The sequence below is a fragment of the Pseudopodoces humilis genome, chromosome 3 (assembly GCF_049639895.1).
Source record: "Pseudopodoces humilis isolate 2021_Gansu_Grassland_sample_001 chromosome 3, ASM4963989v1, whole genome shotgun sequence".
Classification (NCBI taxonomy): Eukaryota; Metazoa; Chordata; class Aves; order Passeriformes; family Paridae; genus Pseudopodoces; species Pseudopodoces humilis.
In genome coordinates this window covers 84,801,160-84,822,306 of record NC_142202.1, presented here as the reverse complement: position 1 = coordinate 84,822,306, position 21,147 = coordinate 84,801,160, and the positions used below count along the sequence as shown (strand labels likewise).

Genomic DNA, 21,147 nt, shown 5'->3' with positions numbered 1-21,147 from the left:
GCATTTACCATCTCCTCCTGAACCATCACTGTCCACATCCAATCATCTGCAATGTCCAAGGAGCCAGGGATCAAAGTATGGAGCAAATTAAGTCAGTCTTGGCAACCTTACTATTCTGTATGTGCCAACACAGCAATACCACTTACTGTAGTTGGGACACAGGTATGAGCAGTTTCAAACCATGATTTAAGATTTTTGTTATATTTATTTGGGCTATCTTGTGAAGGGAACATTCCACAGAATGATGGCATGCATGAAAAAAATCTAGTCACCAACTGAAATGCATAAAATTATTACAGTTCTTAATACAAAAAAAATTATATAGTTGAGAGTCAGAAAATAAAAAAAGAATTTTTCTCTTCCTTTTAAAAATACAAAATATTAATGAAGAAAATGTACTAGAAGTAACACAGAATATCAAATTTTTTTATAAAAGAAAATCTCTGCAAACAATGTTTCAGACTTCACAGAAGAAGCTTGCAAAACAGGCAGATTTATTTATTTTAGTACAACTTACTTTGATCACTTATTTTCAGACAATTATTTTTCCAGTTAATCAGAATCTCTGTCTCATATTTTGACTTAAAAGGTGCTATCACCTTTACATTTCAGTAGAAAACATTGCTGTTATTTGTATTGAAAGCACAACCTTTTTTATTACTACCCCAGATACTACATCCATAGCATCTTTCTATTAACTGTCCACATACAGTTTGAAACATCACAGCCTACTTGGTTGTGATTTCTGGTCTGATGTCATGGAATGGAATTAGAGCTCCTTAGCATCAGCTTTTTCTTCTCTGGAGAAAGTAACTTTCTTTACTTCATTATATCCTGTGATAAGTTACCTCAAGCCTGTGAGAACAATTTTAATCTCAACTCTTCGCTGTTCTTTGGTGGTACTTCACTGACCGTTAGCAAGCTGTTACCATAAGATGGCTCCTTAAAAGATTCTGGATTTTCAAAATGCAGCTTTTAATTAACAGCTATTTTTCTCTCAAATCATCCTGGCAGCAGTCTTTGAGAATGGATGTGGAAAGAAGTTCCTCTAATACTGAAACTCAAGCTCCTTTTAACGTAAGATTAGGGCATACTAACCAAGGAACCTACAGACCATTCTCTTTCTTATCTAAAAAAGGAGGATCTGACTTCATTAAGGTATTAAAAGACTACATCTATACTTGTCCACTGAAGAACTATGTGCAGATTTTATTTTGACTGTAAATGTGGTAATTCCTGTGAACCAAAAGATCTTTCAGAAAGACAAAAATCAACCGTCATTGTCCTCCAGCAAAAACTGGAGTTCTTCATTCTTCTCTGTCAGTCAGCTTTCTTCATTCTTAGAATCCCTCCCGTTCAGATGCAAGTGCTTCATCAACAGATTTTATATGCTTCTCCCCAGCATAAATGCCATAATGCAGGTTGTCATCCTTTACAGTAGCCCACGACATCTGCTTGGTGGAGAATCTTGCTGCCCACTCTCCTGCCTTGTTGACAACAATGACACCCCCCAAACCCCCAACTCGTGACTTCATGTAGTCTAATGCAGTGTCTGCCGCTACCTCTGGTGACATTCCTGAAAAGAAAAACAAAATCATTTCATAGTACCTGTCCTGATAGTTTTAAAATTCTCTTAAAATTTCACCACTTCCCATGGAACCAATTGGATCTAACTTCTCTTTCAACTAGATTGGCAAGAATTTTCCAGTCTAACAAAGAAAGCATTTTTGGAAAGGCTCTGGACAGTTGCAAAGAGCTTCTATGCTGTGGTACTGCTCCAAATATTTATTTACATAGCTTCAGATTTTGATTCAGTTTCAGTGTTTAATACAAACTAACTCACAGACTTTATGTTCAAGACACACCATTTCTTATGCCATCATTTGACTGGAAAAAAACGCCAATCTGCAAGGCTTTCATCAAAGGTTTGGGACAAGCTAGATCTAAAGCATTTACAATTTGGAAAAACACACATCAAAACAATAAAAAATTTCAGTCATCATCTCTGCTCTAGTTCCACTGGCTGCAACAGAGCTCAAAGCACGTACTACACATTGTCATAATTTATCAAAAGCAGACATCAGCATGACTCTTCCTGAAACTTCTGAAACCATCAGGCAAAATGAGGTCTCAATGTATTAGATATCAGACAAAGGACCAGCAACGCAACTTTAGCTTTTCACTACTTGATTCATATTAGCAGGAGTATTTTCTAAATAAATCCAATTTTATAGGTACATCATACACACAGACCTGTAATAGCTGCAAAATATTTGTTCACTGCAAGTTTAAATATACATTCAGGAATGCAGCTGGCTTGGCCTAATTACCCTAAGATACGGACTGTCAGTCACGTTATGCAGCTTAGGTTATAGAACAAAACCTGACCTTCATGCCTTCCCTGCAAATTTTGAGTTAAAACCAAATAAAACCAGCACAGTCAGAATTATTCACAGCACTGGTGACTGACAGGATAAAGCTCCTTACTCTGACGCACGGGTGACACTGTGACTATTCAAGTCAGTGGCACTGTCTTCAAAGGGTCAGTATTTCACTGTTTGATTTTTCACCAAGACAACAGCTGCCATTATAACACTGAAACTCCAACAGCTGTTAAGACTGGCAAAGCAACTCAGTCCTGAAATACAGAAGTAAATTTTGCAGCATTTGTCCAAAAGAGGATATTTTGTATGCAAATTACCAAATAGCTAAACAGAATTATGTGGGCTCTACAGTCGTTCTTACATATGCAACTCCAGCTCGCTGTTCAAGGACTCAAAAAGCTGTAATAACGTGAGGGTTTGTTTTCAGTGCCTTCATGGAAACATGTTGGGAGGAGGGGCCGGGGGGAATCTAGTTGCTGACACGTTTGCCTGGCAGCTGAGTTATACTTTTGGGCAGAATGAATGAAGGTAAAGCAAGCACGGGCAGGGTGAACAAGTGCAAACCAATTAGACATGAATACATGTGGGTTCATTTTCTTTTTCTCTTTTTCCAATAAACTTTTTAATTTGAGACTCATTTGCCTTTCAAACTGATTAATCACGAGCCACATAACTGCTATCAATGCATAAGTCTTGCAATGCAGCTAACATCAACCCAGAGAAGAAACTGAACACAGTTTAGACAAGAGCTTAGAAAGCTGTTCACAAATTGAATACTTAGAGACATAATTTAGAGAGTAAAGGGAGAGCATAACATGTTAAGAGCTTTGGGAAATAATCTGTAGGCTGTATTTTATGCTGAAACTGTCAAGTCAGCAATGAGATTTAGAGAAATGCACCCATTATATGCAAACAGCCCTATAAAGTACAACAAAAACATTTGCAGCTGTTACTTGCCTCTCTACTTACTGCTTATCCAATGAAAACGTAAATTGAAGGTTTTTCAACTATTTCCACTTTAGTTGATCTCAAAGCAAGTTACATTGTACTGCCCCAAAGCTACAGCTTTCTAAAAATAATGGTGATATCTATATTAATGATTCTTGAACTGCATGCAACACAAGTATGTTGTCTGGCTATGTTTACAGACTGTAACATAATCAAGGGTTTAGATGACAGACTAAGTCATGAAGGTAAAGCTACAAAGGGTCATCCCACAGTCAGATTGTATTACAGCCACATAAGACATACTGTGTCAGCTGTTTACCACATACCCAGCCAGTTTAGTGCATTTTCCAAAACAAAATGTAAATTGAAATCATGGTTAAAAAGTCTTAAAATAATTTCTGTTGCTGTAATCAGATACTTAAAACTTTACAGTTTATTAGAAGGGTAATATCCCGTAATTTCTATTTCAGTTCCAGTTATCTATTTCTAGCCCTCCCTTACTGCTCTCTTAGATATATCTTATTTTTACTTGTTCTTTTTCCTGTTTACAGAATTCTAGTTTATAATTGGAGAAAAAAATTATTAAAGAAAACTTCCGTTAAAGTACAGAGTAATGTCTTTCAATGCACACTGATCTAAAGCATGATTCAGTGTCAGGCAGCAGAGGTAATTCTGTTAATCTCAGCTATTTTAGCTTTATTAATACATTAATACTTTAATACTTTGTTTTGTTTTTAAAGTTTTTGTTTTAACCTATCCACATATCCCTGAGAGCAACTCTTCTGACAACTGTTCTAGGATGATAGCATATATACTGAAACCTGTGACTAGGCAATGTTTCCTATCCTCATTATTTGAGATTACAGGAAGTTTGGGATATACCTTGCTCCATGTGATAGAGAATCAGTCGGGCTAAGACCACTTTCATAATGCTCTCCCCATGTCCTGTGGTTGAAGTGGCACCAGAATGGTTGTCAGCATAACCTCCACTTCCTTTTCAAAGGGGAAAAAAAAAGAACACAATATTCTGTAACATGATTTTAAAGCCCTGCATTGTTTAAAATAGGTACCAAACATTTCTTCCTTTAGGTCCATTAACTGTGCCTTTCTGAGAGAAAAGTGTCAGAAAAGCTTCTTTCTCATTTCTGCCACAATTTGAAAACTAAAATATATGAAAGAAATGAAGAACAGTTGGAGCAAGTCAGCTGCCAAACTGAGAGAAAAGACTAGTGATCTGTTTGTGTACAAGAGGCAGAAGCAGGCCAACACTCCACAGGAATGGGCAAAAATATTTTCCAGAACAGCAAGGGAGGGTATATTGAAGATCAGCAAGATAGAGTCAGGATGCAGGATGCCAGGTCATATCAATTGAGAAGATATGAAGGAAGATCTAGTGAGGACATTGGTGAGCTGACCAGTTTGAGGGGAACTTACCCTCCACACCAACTAAGAAACTGGAAGAGCATGGGCTCTAGCAAAACTTCACAAAGCACCCCTGATGAATCTTTGAAGTCCTCACCACAAGCAGAGTATTTCTTCTGTTAACTCCCCTTTCCCCCTTTTTTTTTCTCCCATCCTTGTTTTGCTGGCACATTCCACACCCTGTTCTCCACCAAGCTTCTGCTTGCTCAATACCTATACTTCTAGCACATCTCCTAAGAAAAATATTTCCCAGGAGCTAGGAAGAAACTTACCACAGCATTATAAACAAGGTACTGGGGGAGGGGAAAGAGGCCGTGGAAGAGCAATGAAAGTTTTTCCCTTCTGTTTCTTCCCTTTCTTGATCAGACCCCTTTAAAGGACTTTGTGGGACATGTGGAAAAACATCGCCATATTAAGTCAATGCCCCCTTACCAAAGCCTCTGATGTTTAAAAGCACAGCTGACATTTCTGTATCAAATCCTGAAGATGCCTAGCGAGACCAAAAGTTGCAAGCAATATGCCCAAAAGTGCAGTTTCACTTGTCCTTCACAAATCTATGTCCTAAACTATAGGAACGCTGAACATGTTCTATATAGGAGGAGGGTATTTGCAGTCAAAAGGCTGCAGCCAGACACAAAACTGAAAACCATAGTCAAAATCCAGAGGATACCAAAATGTTAGCAACTTTGCATGCAAAAGCAAGACATTTTTATAATAATCATATACTGCCAACAGCAATGCTATTTGAGTTTGGAACACGCTTTTCTAAAAATAATTATTTTCCAAATCCCAGCTGTATGGTAGAACCGTGAAGCAATCAAACGGCAAGTCTGTTTCATGAGAGGAAGATGTCTGTGGAAAGGATTTCAAGTGTCTCTTTATACTTGGATAAGAGATCTCTTAAAATATTTCCTTTATTCCACACCACATCTATTGGGTTCTTAGACAGTCTTATCGGGGTTCTCTTAAGAACAGGAATTTACTCAAAGTTGCAAGTCATTTTATAACTCTTGCTCACTGATAGAAGCGGTAATTGCAATTACACCTTCTATCTTAAGTGTCAAGGAAACAGCATCTTACTATGGAAAAGGCTACATTTTTTGACTTAGCAGAAAGCAGAGCCATAAAAAAGGAGAGCTTTATCAGAATCAACAGAAAGGAAACACAGATGTTAGCACTGAAGAAAGGACAGAAAAAACAAACTCTCATCCCTATTTTCCACACAGAACTCCCAATTCTTTCTTGCAAATCTCCATGCTCTAAGGAGCTTTAGCTTTGATAAATTTGAATGTTAGACCTCTGTTTCAGATAGACTAGTATTTATATTTTGTTTTACTAATGAAAAGGAGAATTGTAATACTTTTTTTCCTTTCTTTAAATGAAGTACCCCCGAAAAGTGAAAGGCAAGATCCCATGCCCCATACCTATGCATGCTGTGTCACCAACACGGCCAACCAGTTTATTAGAGAGTCCTCCTGTGGATGTTGCACAAGCTACATTGCCTTCACTGTCTATAGCAACAGCACCAACTGTTCCAAGGTCTCTGCCAAGAAAAACAGTTCACAAAATTAGACAGAATTAAAGCATACCTGCCAAAGCACGTTGCCTTTATTTCCCAGGTAGCTTTAAAGAAGATTTCTACAACAGAATTACTGCTCATTATAAAACTATTTTTGCCATGCTTCTCATTACAAAAATAACAAGAAAAGTGCAACAGTTCTCACAAGCTTTGTATTTAACACAGTAGAAAACACTTTTTTTTTTAATCTTTCCCCCACAACTTGTTTACTTTCATAGCATGGAAACTTGGGGAGGAAAAAAGACCGCAAAACAAAAGCACACAGGGCAGAAATACTTCTAGTCATTATAGTTCTGGAGTAGTTTTTTGGCTGACACACAAACTGACACACAACTTTCCCCTAAATGGCAACTCAAAGATGCAACAATTGGCTCCACTGTCTCAACAGGAGGTTAACCGGAATTATTAATGACAATGCGCATAAATGAGTGAATACAGAAAAGGACAGTAATGTTATGCATGCACTGAATCATTTCCTTCCTGTTCCTCCTCTTTCCTTTTCCTTACTCCCCTTAATGTTTGAAGGCTAAAAAAAAAAAAAAAAAGAAAAGCTTATTTTCCTTTCAACTAGTATTGCTCACAATGCATCATTAAGACATACTTCAGTCTCTTTGTACTCTGTAGCTACGTAATCTTGAGGTTTAAATCCCTTGGCCAGTAGACTCTGCTGAAACTGCACACTGGTTTAAAAATCTTCAGGCACTGAAGAAAACAGAAGTCTCAACTATATTTCTTCAACACAGAAAAGACATATACAATAGCCTGCTCAAAATAGACATGTGTAGTTGTGTATGGAAAAAAAAAAAAGCCTGTCGTGACTTACTGTAACAGTTGCTGCACTGAGAAGTGAGACATTACTGAGAAGCAACAGTTTAAATATCCATATATTCCAGTCTTAGCAATTCACATAGGAATATAACCCAGTATGTGACTAGAAGTATACCAAATCCCGAAAATAATCTAAACCACTCCACACAGGAAAATAATTTGTAACAATCCTTCAAGGAACTACCCAACAGGCAACTCGAAAAGGAATACCTTTCGAATTTGCCTGGGCACTGGTGAGGGTTTCTCTATACCTCTGCAAAATCTAAGATGATTAAGTCAGACAAAGACCTTGTGTACCTTGAAACCCACAGTCAGTTTCTCAGAGACCCAACTTCCTGTTCCCTCCTGCTTATGTAAAATATCATACTGTCAGTCCCTACACTTCATTCACAGCAATTCAAAGCTGACTGATGAATCACAGGCCTTATAAGCTGCTCTGACATTTATGTGGAGACGGACCTCATCTCAAACTGATATGATGGTGCAGATGGGCTTCCCACCCATCCATCTGTTACAAATGGTTTGCTGAAAAGAACATTAGTAAATTCAGTACTCCCTTGCACATTCATGTAGCACCCTTCAACCAACTAAAGTTAGATCCTCCTGAGAAATTAAGCAAGATGTATCCAGATGTACATTTTCTTAGATAAGTATTTACCTTAGGCAACTGTGAAAATAAAAGCACACAGATGACACAGGCAGTAATTACCTGTTTAGGTATGAGAGCACAACTGGCAATAAATAACAAAGTGAATGTGTCTAACACACCTCATCTACAGTGGAGCAAATAGACAACTACACTTGATTTCTTCCAGTCCCTTTTTTACTGCTTCAGTTTAACCTTTCCTTTGATCATCTTCAGAACAAAGGCAAAGAAAATACAAATAATTTTTTTTTTCATGGCTAGTTGACTCCAAAACATTAACAAGGAAGACAAAACTATCAAATTATAATCATCTCTCTATTTTTAGTTATTGACAGTAGCAAGAACTTCAACAAGTACCTGTGGTATACCAGAGGATGCTATTAAGGATTTTTTCCATCAAGAATTATTCCTATATACTACATATACTGTGATACAGAAAGTATTATTTGGATTTGTTCATTCCCTTTTGTCTAAATCTTTCATTTACATGTAAGACATATACTTACACTATCCCCATTTAACTAATGAGTTACCTGCAATTTTGTCTCTCAGCACTGCACCAGTAGTGGGATTTTCTGTTTATTGTTGTTAGGGTCCTTGTTAGTTAATACCTCCTCAAGTTACTCTAGCAGTGTGATTTACAGTGGGGCTAGAAGCCCATTTGCTACATTATAGCCAGACTCAGCACCCTTTCTGTGGGATTCTCAGGCAAACTCCGGTAATTCTTAACAAGGGTATTGCCAGAGTCTTTGCAGCACGAGACTGCAGATAAATCGAATCACACCTTGTTCTCAGCAAAAGGTGTGCAGCATGGAATGCTGTACATGCAATGGAATCCTAAGCTTTCAGCATAAATCAGTGCAGGCTTCTAACCAGCAGAGGAGAAAGGTATCTCTTATAGAGACACCAGATTTTACCTGCAAAGCCTATGAAACCCCAGGGTTTCCAACACTGTGAGGATCAGGGGATTGGAAGTAAAATATACACCAACCTTCGAATTCCCAGTATGATCTGGTATTATGGTGCCTCTGACTAATACTACTTCACCTTCTGTCTGTTCGCCTCAGGCAAGTTTCTGCATAATCACTGTGGACATAACAGGGAAAAAGAACATTCCACGTGTGATACAGAATGAAATGGGTTTGCATTAAAAAAAGACGTGTTTTCAACTTTGTGAATTTGTGGTGATATTTTGGTTTTCAGGAAAAGAACAGCATGGCCCAGATGAGAAAAAGTCTTCAGCCTTTCAGAAATACACAAGCTTTTCATTATCAGATATTTCAGAAGTCCATGCTGAAACTGAAGATGCCTAACACTTTTCAGAAAAAAAAAGAAAAAGAATAACGGTAAGAATGAAGCAGTAATGAGGAATGAATGATGACTTAAATGCCATGCTATTCCAACTGATATGTTCAAGAGAACAAGAGGCAGTGGTGGCTACACCACCCTCAAATTCTTTGCAATGAGTGATAATGCCACACAGTCCTTGGACAGACTACAGATCAAAAGAAAACTTCTGTTGGATACAAGAAAAAGATTTAACGGTCAAGGAACAACATCACTTCGTTTACAAGACCATATTTACACTTTGTCTCCTCATCACTTTGTTTCTCCTTCTAGCAATTCACTGAAAGTAACATATAGGTTGTAATTTATAGCCTCATTTCAAGGACTTTAATTAACATGCTCACGGAAGAAATTTCTTCCCTCTGATCTACAAATTCAGCTCTGCCCTGCCATTAGTCCTGCTTCACAAAACAGATGAACAGCACATAATAAATCATTTATGTAATGTAATACAGTGTTTTCCTGCGCCACAAGCATGGATGTACAAATGGAAGCTCAAAACAATTTAGTGTTATATGCCTACCTCACAGACACAGAAAACATTCTTAACAGCCGATGTTTTTCATTCCTGTATTGTCCACCTCACCTTCCTCCCAACTTTATACAAGACTGTGTTGTTTTCCAAGTGATGTTCATTTTGCTGTTGGGCAATACCATCCAGCAGCATCTCTTTTCCCACTTGGTCATTTTCTTCATTCCTTTTCATAACCAACAGCCACAATCACCACTCAGAAGGAATTACTGGTCAAAGTCTGATGTTTAACTATCTAATCCAATTTAAAGACAAATCTGATCATCTACTTAACCAAGATCAGCTTTCTTACGTTTTTGGGTTTTTTTATTTAACTTTAGTATGTGCACTGGAGATTTTAAAAAATAAGTTCCTCCACAGAAAAAGCTATGCAAAATAATACCTGCTGTTTGTTACAGCTAATCTATGCACTTCTCTGGTGATTTTAAGAGCAGTAACAAGTTCTAACCTTGTTCTCCAATAAAGCCACAAAACCCATGCTATTGTCAAAGTGACCAATAATCTACTTAAGCAGCAACAAGTTTCATCAAGTTTGTTTCAGTAATTTAAGTTTAAGCAAATTCATTGAAAGCTTGATTTCCTACTGCTTTCAATAAAGACATACTGTAAAGACTGTATCAAACCACATAACATTTGGAATACAGGCCTTCAAGGTTTGTGTTTATTTGGGGTTTTGTTTTTCTTGGTCGCTTTGTTTGGGGGTTTTTGGTTTCTTCTGAGTTTTTTGGTAACCAGATAGCACAAATTAAATTATCCAAATTAGAAAAAAATATATACATATTTTACCTACTTCTGAAACTCTTCAGGGTTGGAATCTGGTTCAAGGTTCTTCTTCCATCTCTCCCGGGATCTCTCAGTTATGAGTTTCTCCCCTGGAATTTCAGGAATACCCATGGCCTGAGCAAAGAAGCGTGCACCATGGTCAGTCAGTAGCATGTGCTTTGTCTGCAGAAAGACAAGAAATTCATTGAAAACTCTTCCTTTGTCTTGTACTGAGCAGTTTTGTATAACTGCTATTTTTAGAAGTATCTACACAAAGAAAATTACAAATTTTATTTTAAACATTTGTAAACTTCTGCCCATATCCCCTTCCACTATAGCTGAAAAAGCTTTCAGTTCTCCAAACCACAAAGTTTAACCATCAATAGAAAAGAACTGTACTTTTGGCATAATGGGAGAAGAAAAATTGATAAATTTGTTGTTTAGCTAATTCGTATGCAACTGTTTTGTACTGTTTCAAATGAATCATCAAATTACTACATAACTAACTGTTTTGTCCAGTTAACAAAGAGATTTAGAAGACTTTTATTCAAAAGAATGCTAAATAAATTCCTGTTTAAAGGCATTACACCTAGTAAAATAACCAACAAATGTAAATAGCATACAACTAAAATGTTCCTTATCATCAGATGAACAATATAATTTTAAATATTTCCTTCAACAAGCTACTATTCTTATTAACTCAGAGGATCAAATTTAAGAACAGAGTACTTTCTAACGGGTTTGACCAAACAATGTTTACTCTTTCTAACAATACTTGAAAGTTCTATTTTGATTCCTTTATTTACAAAGCACTTCAAACCAGATTTTAATTCAACAATCTTAGTTAATTCCATGTTTCAAAGTCTGTAGAGCTTGGTTAATTCATATTTTAGAGAAACTTGCCAGATAAATTTGTTAAATTAATCCTTATACTTTAGTAGCTCTGAAATCTGATTTTTTTTTATTTTTTTTTTTTTTTAATTTTAATGTGTCAAAGAGTATGCAGCAGCTTCTTGCACAATTACATAGCTGTCAATTGCTCATCAGAGCCTGGGAAGGTTTTAGAGAAGTGGTGGTCTGACTATACAGCACAGAACAATTTCAGAGCAGAGCAGCTAACTTACAGCAAGAATTTCTGTCTCTGCAGCAGCACAGCACACCAGACCACCTGAGGTCCAAGCAGAATCATGTGATGCTGGAGGCAGCAGGCCTGCAGAGCCTTGCGAAGCACCCATGTGGCACAGTCCCAGCTCTTGGCCAGAAGCAAGGACAGCAGAGGCTGGGTATTTCTATGTCATGCTACATTCCTGAGGACATTTAGTCTCAAAGCTTCAGGTTAAGATGTTGCAGACCATCAACTGCTGTTGATTTCTACAGTAAAGACAAGTAATCACTACCATGACCAACACACAGCACTGCATTGTTTTAAAGGATTCCAGACAAACCTCTTCCCAAGTCCAAGACACTGATCTGTACTTAAGCCTATTACAGCCTCTGAATTAAGCCCTTTGGACAGGGACAGAGGACTACACTTTAGAAACATTTCTGATGTTGCAGGCCTGCTATCAAACATTTTTGAAAATTTAAATGCCTTTTTAATTAATATTTAATGCATGAGAGTACTGTTTTAGGGAATACTAAAGGTGACAAGGCAGAAGTCCCCTGTACATGTGAAAGCAGACATCAGGCTTTCATGCTGAGTGCTGTTACCACATTACCAGACAATGTAAAAACTACCTATTTCTAACAAAACTAATAGGTAGTGTTCTTTGACTTGAAAGCCAACTTCTTTGTGCAACACTGCCCCCCTCTGCCACTACCTCTAACCCATGAGAAGCACACAACACAATACTCAAAATAGTTTTGGTTTTAATTTGTGCATGTGGGTTGGGGTTTTTTGTTGTTTGGTGGGATTTTGTAGGAAATTTGAAATTTACTTTAGTCTTGATCTGTACCAGAAGGCTGTGTCCTCCATCCCTTCCTTTCTTCAGCAACTAAGACTATATAATCCTTTAAATAAGTTTTAAAAATATAAAGCTTTATTATAAAAAAAGGAAGTTACTTCTAAAAACTTTTTCATAGATTCCATCCCATATGCAAATATGCATAACATATGCACCTTCCTAGGCTACACAAACAAGAATACTTGAGTATTGATAAATAAACTTCTATGACAGAACTTTGTGTTTGGGGTTTTTTTTTCCTTCTTTTTCAGTCTTCACTGAAAATAAGATGTCTTAAGGTGATTTTTGTTATTCTCTTCAGCAGATGTTGTCAGTCAAAAGAACTAGTAGAACACTGTCAAACAACACAAAAGCACATTCTTCTGTCTCATTCTTCCAGTTTCATTAATATGTTTGCTAATGTAAAGTGCCTGGAAGACATTTACATAAAGTAATCCAAAAGGACAAGAAAAGGGTTCAAGAGATCTTACAAATAAGCAAAAAATGCTGGCATTTTAGTTAATTTCACTGGAAATGGGGAAAATACCCCAAATTTTTACTTGGCCTAAAGTTCAAAGCATCACAGTTGTTTATTTAAAAATTCTGGCAGCACAGAAAAATACCTGGCCCTTTGCTTACAAAAGTCTGTGTTCTAAGCTAAATTCTCTTTCACCTAATGTAAAGTCCTGCACAATAAGAGTAGGGGAAAACACACATAGCTTACATATACCAATGAATTAGTGCTATAATGTTCATGAGAAGCCCATCTAATGAAGTGTTGGACCTGAGAAGGGTTACATGCCCCAAATTGAAAAAAAAAAAAAAAGAAAATCACTTCACTATATTGTTATATTTATGTTCAATACAAACAGGAATAATTAAACAGAAATTTAAGTGCTTTTTCAAGAATGTGTTACACTAGTTAATGTACTAAAGGTTTTCCACTTCTAGAAGCTACTGTGAACAACAGCACAGTAAATAATGAATGGAAATTATTCTGGTGCTCTCCTTTTTTCTGCTCCATGAATTTGGACAAGTTTGAGCCCAGTGGGAAAGTGACAGCCAAAAATGACAAATGTGTTGCAGCAACAACGTAGAGGAGCTACTCTGGCCACCAGATGGAGCTCACACTGTTCCATAATAGGATGGAACTACAATTACAAGCAGAAGTATGGGGTGGTTTTGTTTGGTTCGCTTGTTTTCGGGAGCTGCATGCTTCAAAATTCTTTATGGCATTAAGGCACCTCAAAACCACTGGGAATTATGCATACAGACTGAAGACCCCAGGAAAACTACCCTTATTTCCCCCACGTCACACAGTTAAAGTATTTTTAAATTAAGCACAGTACATCAAAACACACTATAAAATGCACTGTGAAATACCCTGGGTTGGTGTCTCAAAATTCCTGTCCAAGATAGATGGGAAACAACAAGCAGAGGAGCAACATCAGTTGGTATTCCCATTTATGGGAGATGGAGAAGCGCAGAAACTCGCCTCAAGATACATCAAGCAATTTACGCCAACATTTACATTTGAGATTTATCATCATGCACACAGATTTTTTTGCATTTTGGCAAAGAGTAATACCTTTACCACAAAATGTCATGGTGTTAGGGCTACACCATTATACTTGGTCCCGTACAGTAGAATTTTATGATTTCATTTCAAATTTAGCCTCAACACTTTTGAGCACCAGCAGCACCATGCAATGACCTTGTAATAGACAAGACAGAGGAGCGGGCTGTTTCTAGTCATTTCTAGTTAATGACAAAATAAATCCATATGAAGGAAGAAACTATATTCATCACAAGTTTTAACACTGCTTTCTAGTAAACATACATTTCACAGAAGTATTTATATCTAATATTTTAGCAAAACGTTCTGATCTTAAAAACAGAACTATCTTCCAATTAAGGACACAAAAAAATTCCATCTGCTTTGGAGGCCATTGAGGACAAGATAAATGTCAATCATCTTTATAGATCACCAAAACAGTTTTTGTTTCCTCAGAAGTCAATCTGAAAGGTTAGAGAAATGTAAGTCTTCTTTATTAGTGTTTTTATAAATATGAACCTTTTCAACAATGGGGCAGCTGCACTAGTAGGCTGAAAATGTAAACTTCAAAGACAAGACAAACTTTTGGTCACTGTCACAGCCTCATAATAGTAAAACAGACAAATATCACACAGATCACTTACTCCCATCCTGGCATAGAACAGTTGTACCACATCTGAAAAATAAGGTAAGTCTGCTGTGGCAAATATTAAATGGACTTAATGGAATAAGGTGGGATTGATCCTATATAGGAGGTCAAGTAATTTACTGCTCTGACGAATTCGATTATCTAGGAAAATCTGTCAGCACAACATAGAGCTAATGTTATCTTCTACTGATAGAAGACTACAACTGTCCTGGTGCTACCACCTGATCAGGTCACAGTGGAGAAGGCTGCTCAGAACAACAAAGGAGTGCATTACATAGCCAAATATGTAACTGGGTCATTTAATTCAGTTCTATACCACTGCAAAGTGAACAGTGTATTACCTAACTTTAATATTGCAAGATCAAGCACAACACCCAGTGGCAACATAAAAGCTCTTCAAAAGCCAAGTGAAAAACAACAAAAATACCCTTGAATACCAGCACTAGAACTACAGAAGACCAACATGTATAGGTCAAGTTATGTTTCCTTAGAATGCTATTGTTTATAAGTATTTCTCAAAAACCCTTAAGGTAAGTGCTTCATGGTCATGATCACAGTTTCCAAGGACTGATCCCTTCCTAACTGCTTTAAAGCACTACACAAACATCATCACTGAGGTGTATCAATATACTGGATGAAGTTCAAAGGAAAAGAAAATGCTTCATACTCGAGTAGATAACCAGCATACCTTTTCCATAACAAGTCGAGCAAGTTTTATTGGGTTTGCTATGCACTTAACTGCAGATACTGCTCCAGAGTCTAAATTTTTTCCATCCATGATAATGGCATCCATTTCTACTTCACCTTTTTCATTTAGAACAGATCCACAACCTAAAGACAAATAAAAAAAAATTAGGGGCCAAGAGAAAAAGAAGAAAGTCGTTAAGAGCTAACCACCCAGGTGATTCAATTATAAGCTCTCATCAAGCAACCTTTCTTTTTCCCACTTTGCTGACTTACTGAAAGTATCTCCCAAATACAAACAAAACAGCAGAAACACTGCTGAGTATAACCACAAAATCCAGCCATTAACAGTCTCATGGAGTACAACATCTATTTAAAAACTGAGTTTTATTTTTTATAAGATGAAAAACACACTTCCAATACCATCCAAATTATCTACTTGGCATTAAAGTTAAACCAACAAACCATCACAAACAGAAAGAATTCTTTATTCCCCAGATCACTTTTAAGTGTACCAAACTATTTTGCCTTCACATTTCTTCCAAAAGAGGATACAACACCACCCAAAAAAGGAATAGTATAACTTTTGGTTCTATCAACAGATTAACATCACACAGCACTCCAAGAAATTGCCAAAATTAATGGAGCAGAATAAGTGTCCTCTTACTACAGTAGCAGAAGCTTGAAATAACAAGTTCTTCCATTACCAAATAAAAACAGTATATAGAGTAATTTTAAAAAAATAGAAATTAAGTAATAAAACATCAGGTAGTTATCTTCTATAATTATCAGTGCTCACTAACCTAATTGAAAATTAATGATGTACAAAATGAAACAATGCAAATTGTGTGTTTTTTAAAATAATGCCAATAATTGTACCACAGAAGAATAACAGGTTGTAAGTCATCAAATGCACAAGCCTTGCTAATATAGATGATAAAGACTAAGCCTGAAAAGAAGTAAAAAGCCAAACCAAAACACGGCAGATTTACATGGTAGCTCAGGTAAAAAGACCTGAGCATTGTACATAACTAATCCAGTAGGGTTTTTCTCCTTTCTGTTAAAGCAACATTAAAGATGTCCAGAAACCACCATTAATAACTGACATAAAACTTCTATTCCAATGTACTTCAGACCTTAATATATGAAATTAAAACCTTTGTGACAAAAGGCAGCTAAATCCTGTAATTCTTCTCTTGTAATCTCAAAAACTGCCCTTGCCACGTACAGACACACCTCCAAAAATTTTTTACCTGTCTCCAACTGCATTAATTATTCCACAGTTCATTCCTACATCATTCACAATATGTTAATTTCTAGACTGATCTGTAAAGAGCTTACAGTTTAATTACCTTGTACAACTTATGTCAACATCATTCTTCCAGCTTTTCCTTATGCTAGTACGGAATTGTTTTCTTAGCTAAACCCTGCCATGCTCTTTTAACTTCTTTTGACAGGGTAGGCTTTCTAACATGTGATCACAAAATTCCCACTAGAATTAGAATTCCCTTTCTCAAGCATCAGTGACCAGAACCATGGTTCCAGGGAAAACTCAAGGAGGCCCCTTCACCACTGCATTAAGAGTATCCCATGTCTACTGGACGTACCTCATAGGATACATGTTAGGATTTTCTAAAATTTGCTGAGCAGGAAACAGTTGCAGACAGTTTCTGTAACCAAAGGCAGCTTTCTAAAAAAGTCTCCTTTTACAGCTGGTAAAGAGAGATAGGTACCTTCTAAGAACAATTTATCCCACTTGCCATAGACTCACAGAAAGGCCTGGGTTGGAAAGGATCTTCAAGATCATCTACTGCCAACTGCTTTCCACAGTCAAGGGACACCACCCACTAGATCAGATTGCTCAGGGCATGATCCAACCTGGCCTTGAATATTTGCAGGGATGGGGCATCCACAACTCCTACAGCTTTGAAGCTGTGTAGCCAACTTTTCTCATTCCACTAATCACCACAAAAGTCTGTACGCCACTGTAAAGCTACTTACTGAACTTCAGGTGATCTCAGGTGGGATGAATCCTTCCTTCTGTGGTTACCTTTTACCAGTAAAGGTAAAGTAAAAGGCTTCCTTTTTATCTGCCTTCCAAACCAATGGGTAGGGACTACCAGCCTCTGCGGACATGGTATCCATTGGCAGACGAAAAATAAAGTTTGGCTTACTTATTAAGCAAAGGGCCAGAAAAACAAGAAACAGACAACAGGAGACAGACAATCTAGGAGGAAACAAATAATCAACATGTCTGACATCAGCCTACTCACAGCTGGGATACTGAGAGGAGTACTGCAACTCTCTCTGTCTGCGGATAGATAGATCTATCCTCTGCAAAGGCTGCATAGGAAAGAGTGTGCAATGATCAACAGAATGTCAGTTCTTAGACCTGGAGTACTCATGCCAAGCTGGTTCATACTCCTAGCCAAAGAGATGACACAGAAATATAACCACGCCACAAGTAGAACTTGATAACTTTATTGTGCTGCACAAGTCACTAAAATGGTAATTTCATACACCAGTATAGCTTCTGAGCCCTTGCACCAAGCCTACATCAAGATGATCCTAGATAGCATGGCTACACCCTTCCATGCAAAAAAGGACACAACTTGATTGTTCTGCCCATTCTTCCCCATCTTTATTGTTGTCTCATAGCAATGTCTGTGCTTGTCTAGAAAATATTACAGCAAAATTTAATTTATTCTTTTATGATGATAAAAACTACACAGTGAGTTTTAAACAGCCACTTCAATCAGGGTCCTCTTCAGCTAATTTTTCTTTCAGCTAATGTTTGTCAGATTCTGAGAGCAGCTGTACCTATTAAGATTTAATACAATTAGATATATCTGTAAGTAACAGACTACTTGCTGCTTAGATCATCATAGCCGAACCTGAAAAATCGGTGGAGGCTCAAGTCCAGTTAAGTAAAAGCTAAATGAGAGAATGCCACCCTGATGCTAACTATATAAAAGTACAAACTACATCTCCAAGTCCATTTCATGATTTCAGCTTGAATGCTCTAAAAATGAAAATGTTCAACCCAAGACAGTAACAAAACAATGAAAGTTTCATATTAAAATAAGTTGCTCTCAACTGCAAGGTGAGACAGAACGAATGAAGTTCTGCAAACTAACTGAGCACATAAAATAATAGCTATGCTATCTATAATACTGAGCACCTACAGCTATTTCATTCCATGTTGTTTTCTGACATACCACGGTGGAAGTGGGGAAATATTTTTGCTGAAATTCATCAAAATAATAAACTTGAGGTCCTAAGAAGAGGAGAAAGTATTTGATTACTACCACTAACATTAATTCACATTACTGATTAGGAAATCCAGTTATGAACCCTTACAATAAGAAGGTACAGATTTATGACTCATACCATTATTGCATTGCTTCTCCAGTATTGGTTACAAAATTACTAATTGCAAATATTAATGAAGAGAAACACACCTAAAATCCCCAACACTAGTATTTCTATGGCAATAGGTAAAGATCAAGCACTGAGGATTATGCAATGCCGCAAGGTATATCCTAGTGCCTTAAAGAAGCACATTAACACATATTCCATAAGAGTCCATGTCTTAAAAGTGGATATTCATAGCACAGTAACAGAAGATTTACAGAAGAGTAAAACAGCACTACACAAATTAAATGGCTGATAGGTAACACTGAAGAATGGGAAAAGCATAACTCATCTTCCTAAGCGTACTCATGAGAAACTACAGTACATACCATGGTGAGAAATCACCTATTTTGTGAAACTAGTATTTACTCCACCGCAACGTACATAAATCAATAATAAAGCAATAATAATTATAATACAAGCTAGAATTTGCAGAAGCATCCGGGCAAAAGACTTGAAATATAATATGATTTTAAGTCCACTTAATTATTAAAAAACTTACCTGCATTAAAATGAGGATCATCTTCCATTGACCGTACTGCCTCCTCAACTGCATCTATGGCACTGCCTCCCTGCTTCAGGACACAGTAACCTCGCAGTGCAGCTCTGACAACACCAGCACGACATCCCTCTTCTCTCTCCTTGAAGATCCGGCCAGCTCCACCATGCACCACGATGACAGGCTTCATCCTGCCAAGTTCCTCCTCAGGCTTTCAGCTGTGCACACAGGTCAGCTGATTGGAAGGGGTAGTCTTTAGCATGTGCTTCTTTCTACATGGAGAATGGCTCCAGGTTAGGTAACACATATGGGCAGTTTGCCACAATTTTACCTTTTGGGAAGCCAAGCACTCACATGGAGGAGCTCCTAATCCAGTCTGGATGAGACCCCAGGCAATTTGGTGCAACTCTGAGGCCAGCCCTGCTTTGAGGATGGATTTGGGTGAAGTGGCACAGAAAGGGCCCTTTTCAGGCTAAGTTACTCTACAATCTTGTTGCTTTATGAACCTTGTGTGGTGATTATATATTACATGGGAACAAGCCTTGAGTAACCCCTGAACCTGCTAACTGCTCTTTGTTTTAGATGGGTAGCCTGTTGTCAGAGTACAGTAATATCACCAGCAATAAAGAAAGGCAACTGACCCGACCCGAGTTAAAGGTTTACCCCGCTCAACCACCTGGATCCGAGACCTCTGGCCTCTCGCAATACTTTGAACTTCGAGCAGGAAAACAAGGTGTTCATTCACACCTGGCAGCCAACACCTTGTTGTTACTGTTCACGGTCTCCTACGAGCTAAAGAGATTGTTGCTGCTACACACCTTTGGTGATGCAAATCACCGATTTTGATTCCAGAAAAAGGCAAAGAACCAGCAGCTAACTCGTCTCCTGCTGAAATCTGGGGCACCTCTCAGAAAAAACTCCCCTCTTAAAAAGTTTCTCGGGGACGGCTATTTTTGGAGGCTGTGAAGACTAGAAACTAACAGCCTTTCCCCTCATCCTACAGGCAACCCCCCCCCGACAGAGCCTCCCGCAGCCCTCCGGTCCCTCGCATTCCTGCTGCCCCAGGGGAGGCCGGCCGGAATGGCAGCAGGCGGGGAGCAGAGGAAATCCCAGCCGGGGCCGCTGTGGGGCACAGCATCCCGTAAACGAGGCCGTTCGGGCTTTTATTTCAGCCAGCAGCAACGCTCTTCCCTCACTCAGCACACGCTACCCTCGGCCGTAGGCTCAGCCCTGCCGCGCTCCTGCCGCTCAGGGCGGGCCCCCGCCGCTCTCCCGCCCGCCCCCGGCGTTCCCGCGGGGTCAGATCCCACCTGGAGCACCCCGTCCTTGCTGTGACTCACGGCCGCCCTGGGCGCGCTCCCGTGCGGGTGCCCGCGGCAGCGCGGGGCGGGCGCAGCCCCAGGGACGCTTTGCAGGCGGCCGCCCTTAAGAGACATGGCGGCGCCGAGGCGTGCCCGCACCTGACATGGCGGCCGCTACCCCTCGCAGCCCGCGGTCTCCGCCCTGCTCCGGCAGGGGCCGGGCCGTTGCCGCCGGCCCTGGGGCAGCGCGGCCCGGCCCTGGGCTGCGGAGGGCGGGTGCCTCCGGGCCGTGCTCATGCCGGCGTGGTGCCCCCCTCAGCCGCAGTGCCGCCGCCGCCCTGCGCACGGCCACAGCCGCGCTCTCACACCAGCACGCCGCCCACCACCGCTTGATTTCCCTTCGAGTTCAGTTAGAAAAATTGCACCTCTCCCCAAAATCGATCCCCAGCAGCACGTCCCGCGTGCTCACCCTTCCCTCTGGCCGGGCCGGGTTATTCCCGTTCCCAAAGCTCGGGCTGGCTGTGGAGTTTTGTAACCTGAAAGGAGCTGTATGCCCAGGGAGCTTCGGTCTGTGGGGATCATTGCGTTCATCCCAGGCAGGTTGGCACAGACTAATGTATATATCTATGTCTCCATATATATACATACATATAT

General features: G+C 38.9%; 1 protein-coding gene across 3 annotated transcripts; it reads right to left on the bottom strand.

Moving 5' to 3' along the window:
- Nucleotides 1-477: 477 nt before the first annotated feature.
- Nucleotides 478-20,622, bottom strand: ASRGL1 (asparaginase and isoaspartyl peptidase 1). Of its 3 annotated transcripts, XM_088053050.1 has the most exons (8): nt 20,011-20,124; nt 19,547-19,612; nt 19,196-19,464; nt 15,284-15,426; nt 10,477-10,631; nt 6,179-6,297; nt 4,215-4,325; nt 478-1,576 (listed from the first exon to the last, which is right to left on the bottom strand). In XM_088053050.1, exons 3-8 carry the CDS (start codon nt 19,380-19,382, stop codon nt 1,341-1,343), a joined length of 951 nt encoding a protein of 316 aa, XP_087909176.1. In that variant the 5' UTR covers nt 19,383-19,464; nt 19,547-19,612; nt 20,011-20,124; the 3' UTR covers nt 478-1,340. The 3 variants fall into 3 exon arrangements, with proteins under 3 accessions (XP_087909176.1, XP_005518193.1, XP_014118819.1); XM_005518136.3 differs by lacking the exons at nt 19,547-19,612; nt 20,011-20,124 and adding an exon at nt 20,503-20,622; XM_014263344.2 differs by having other exon boundaries at nt 19,547-20,134.
- Between the last annotated feature and the right edge of the window lie 525 nt (nt 20,623-21,147).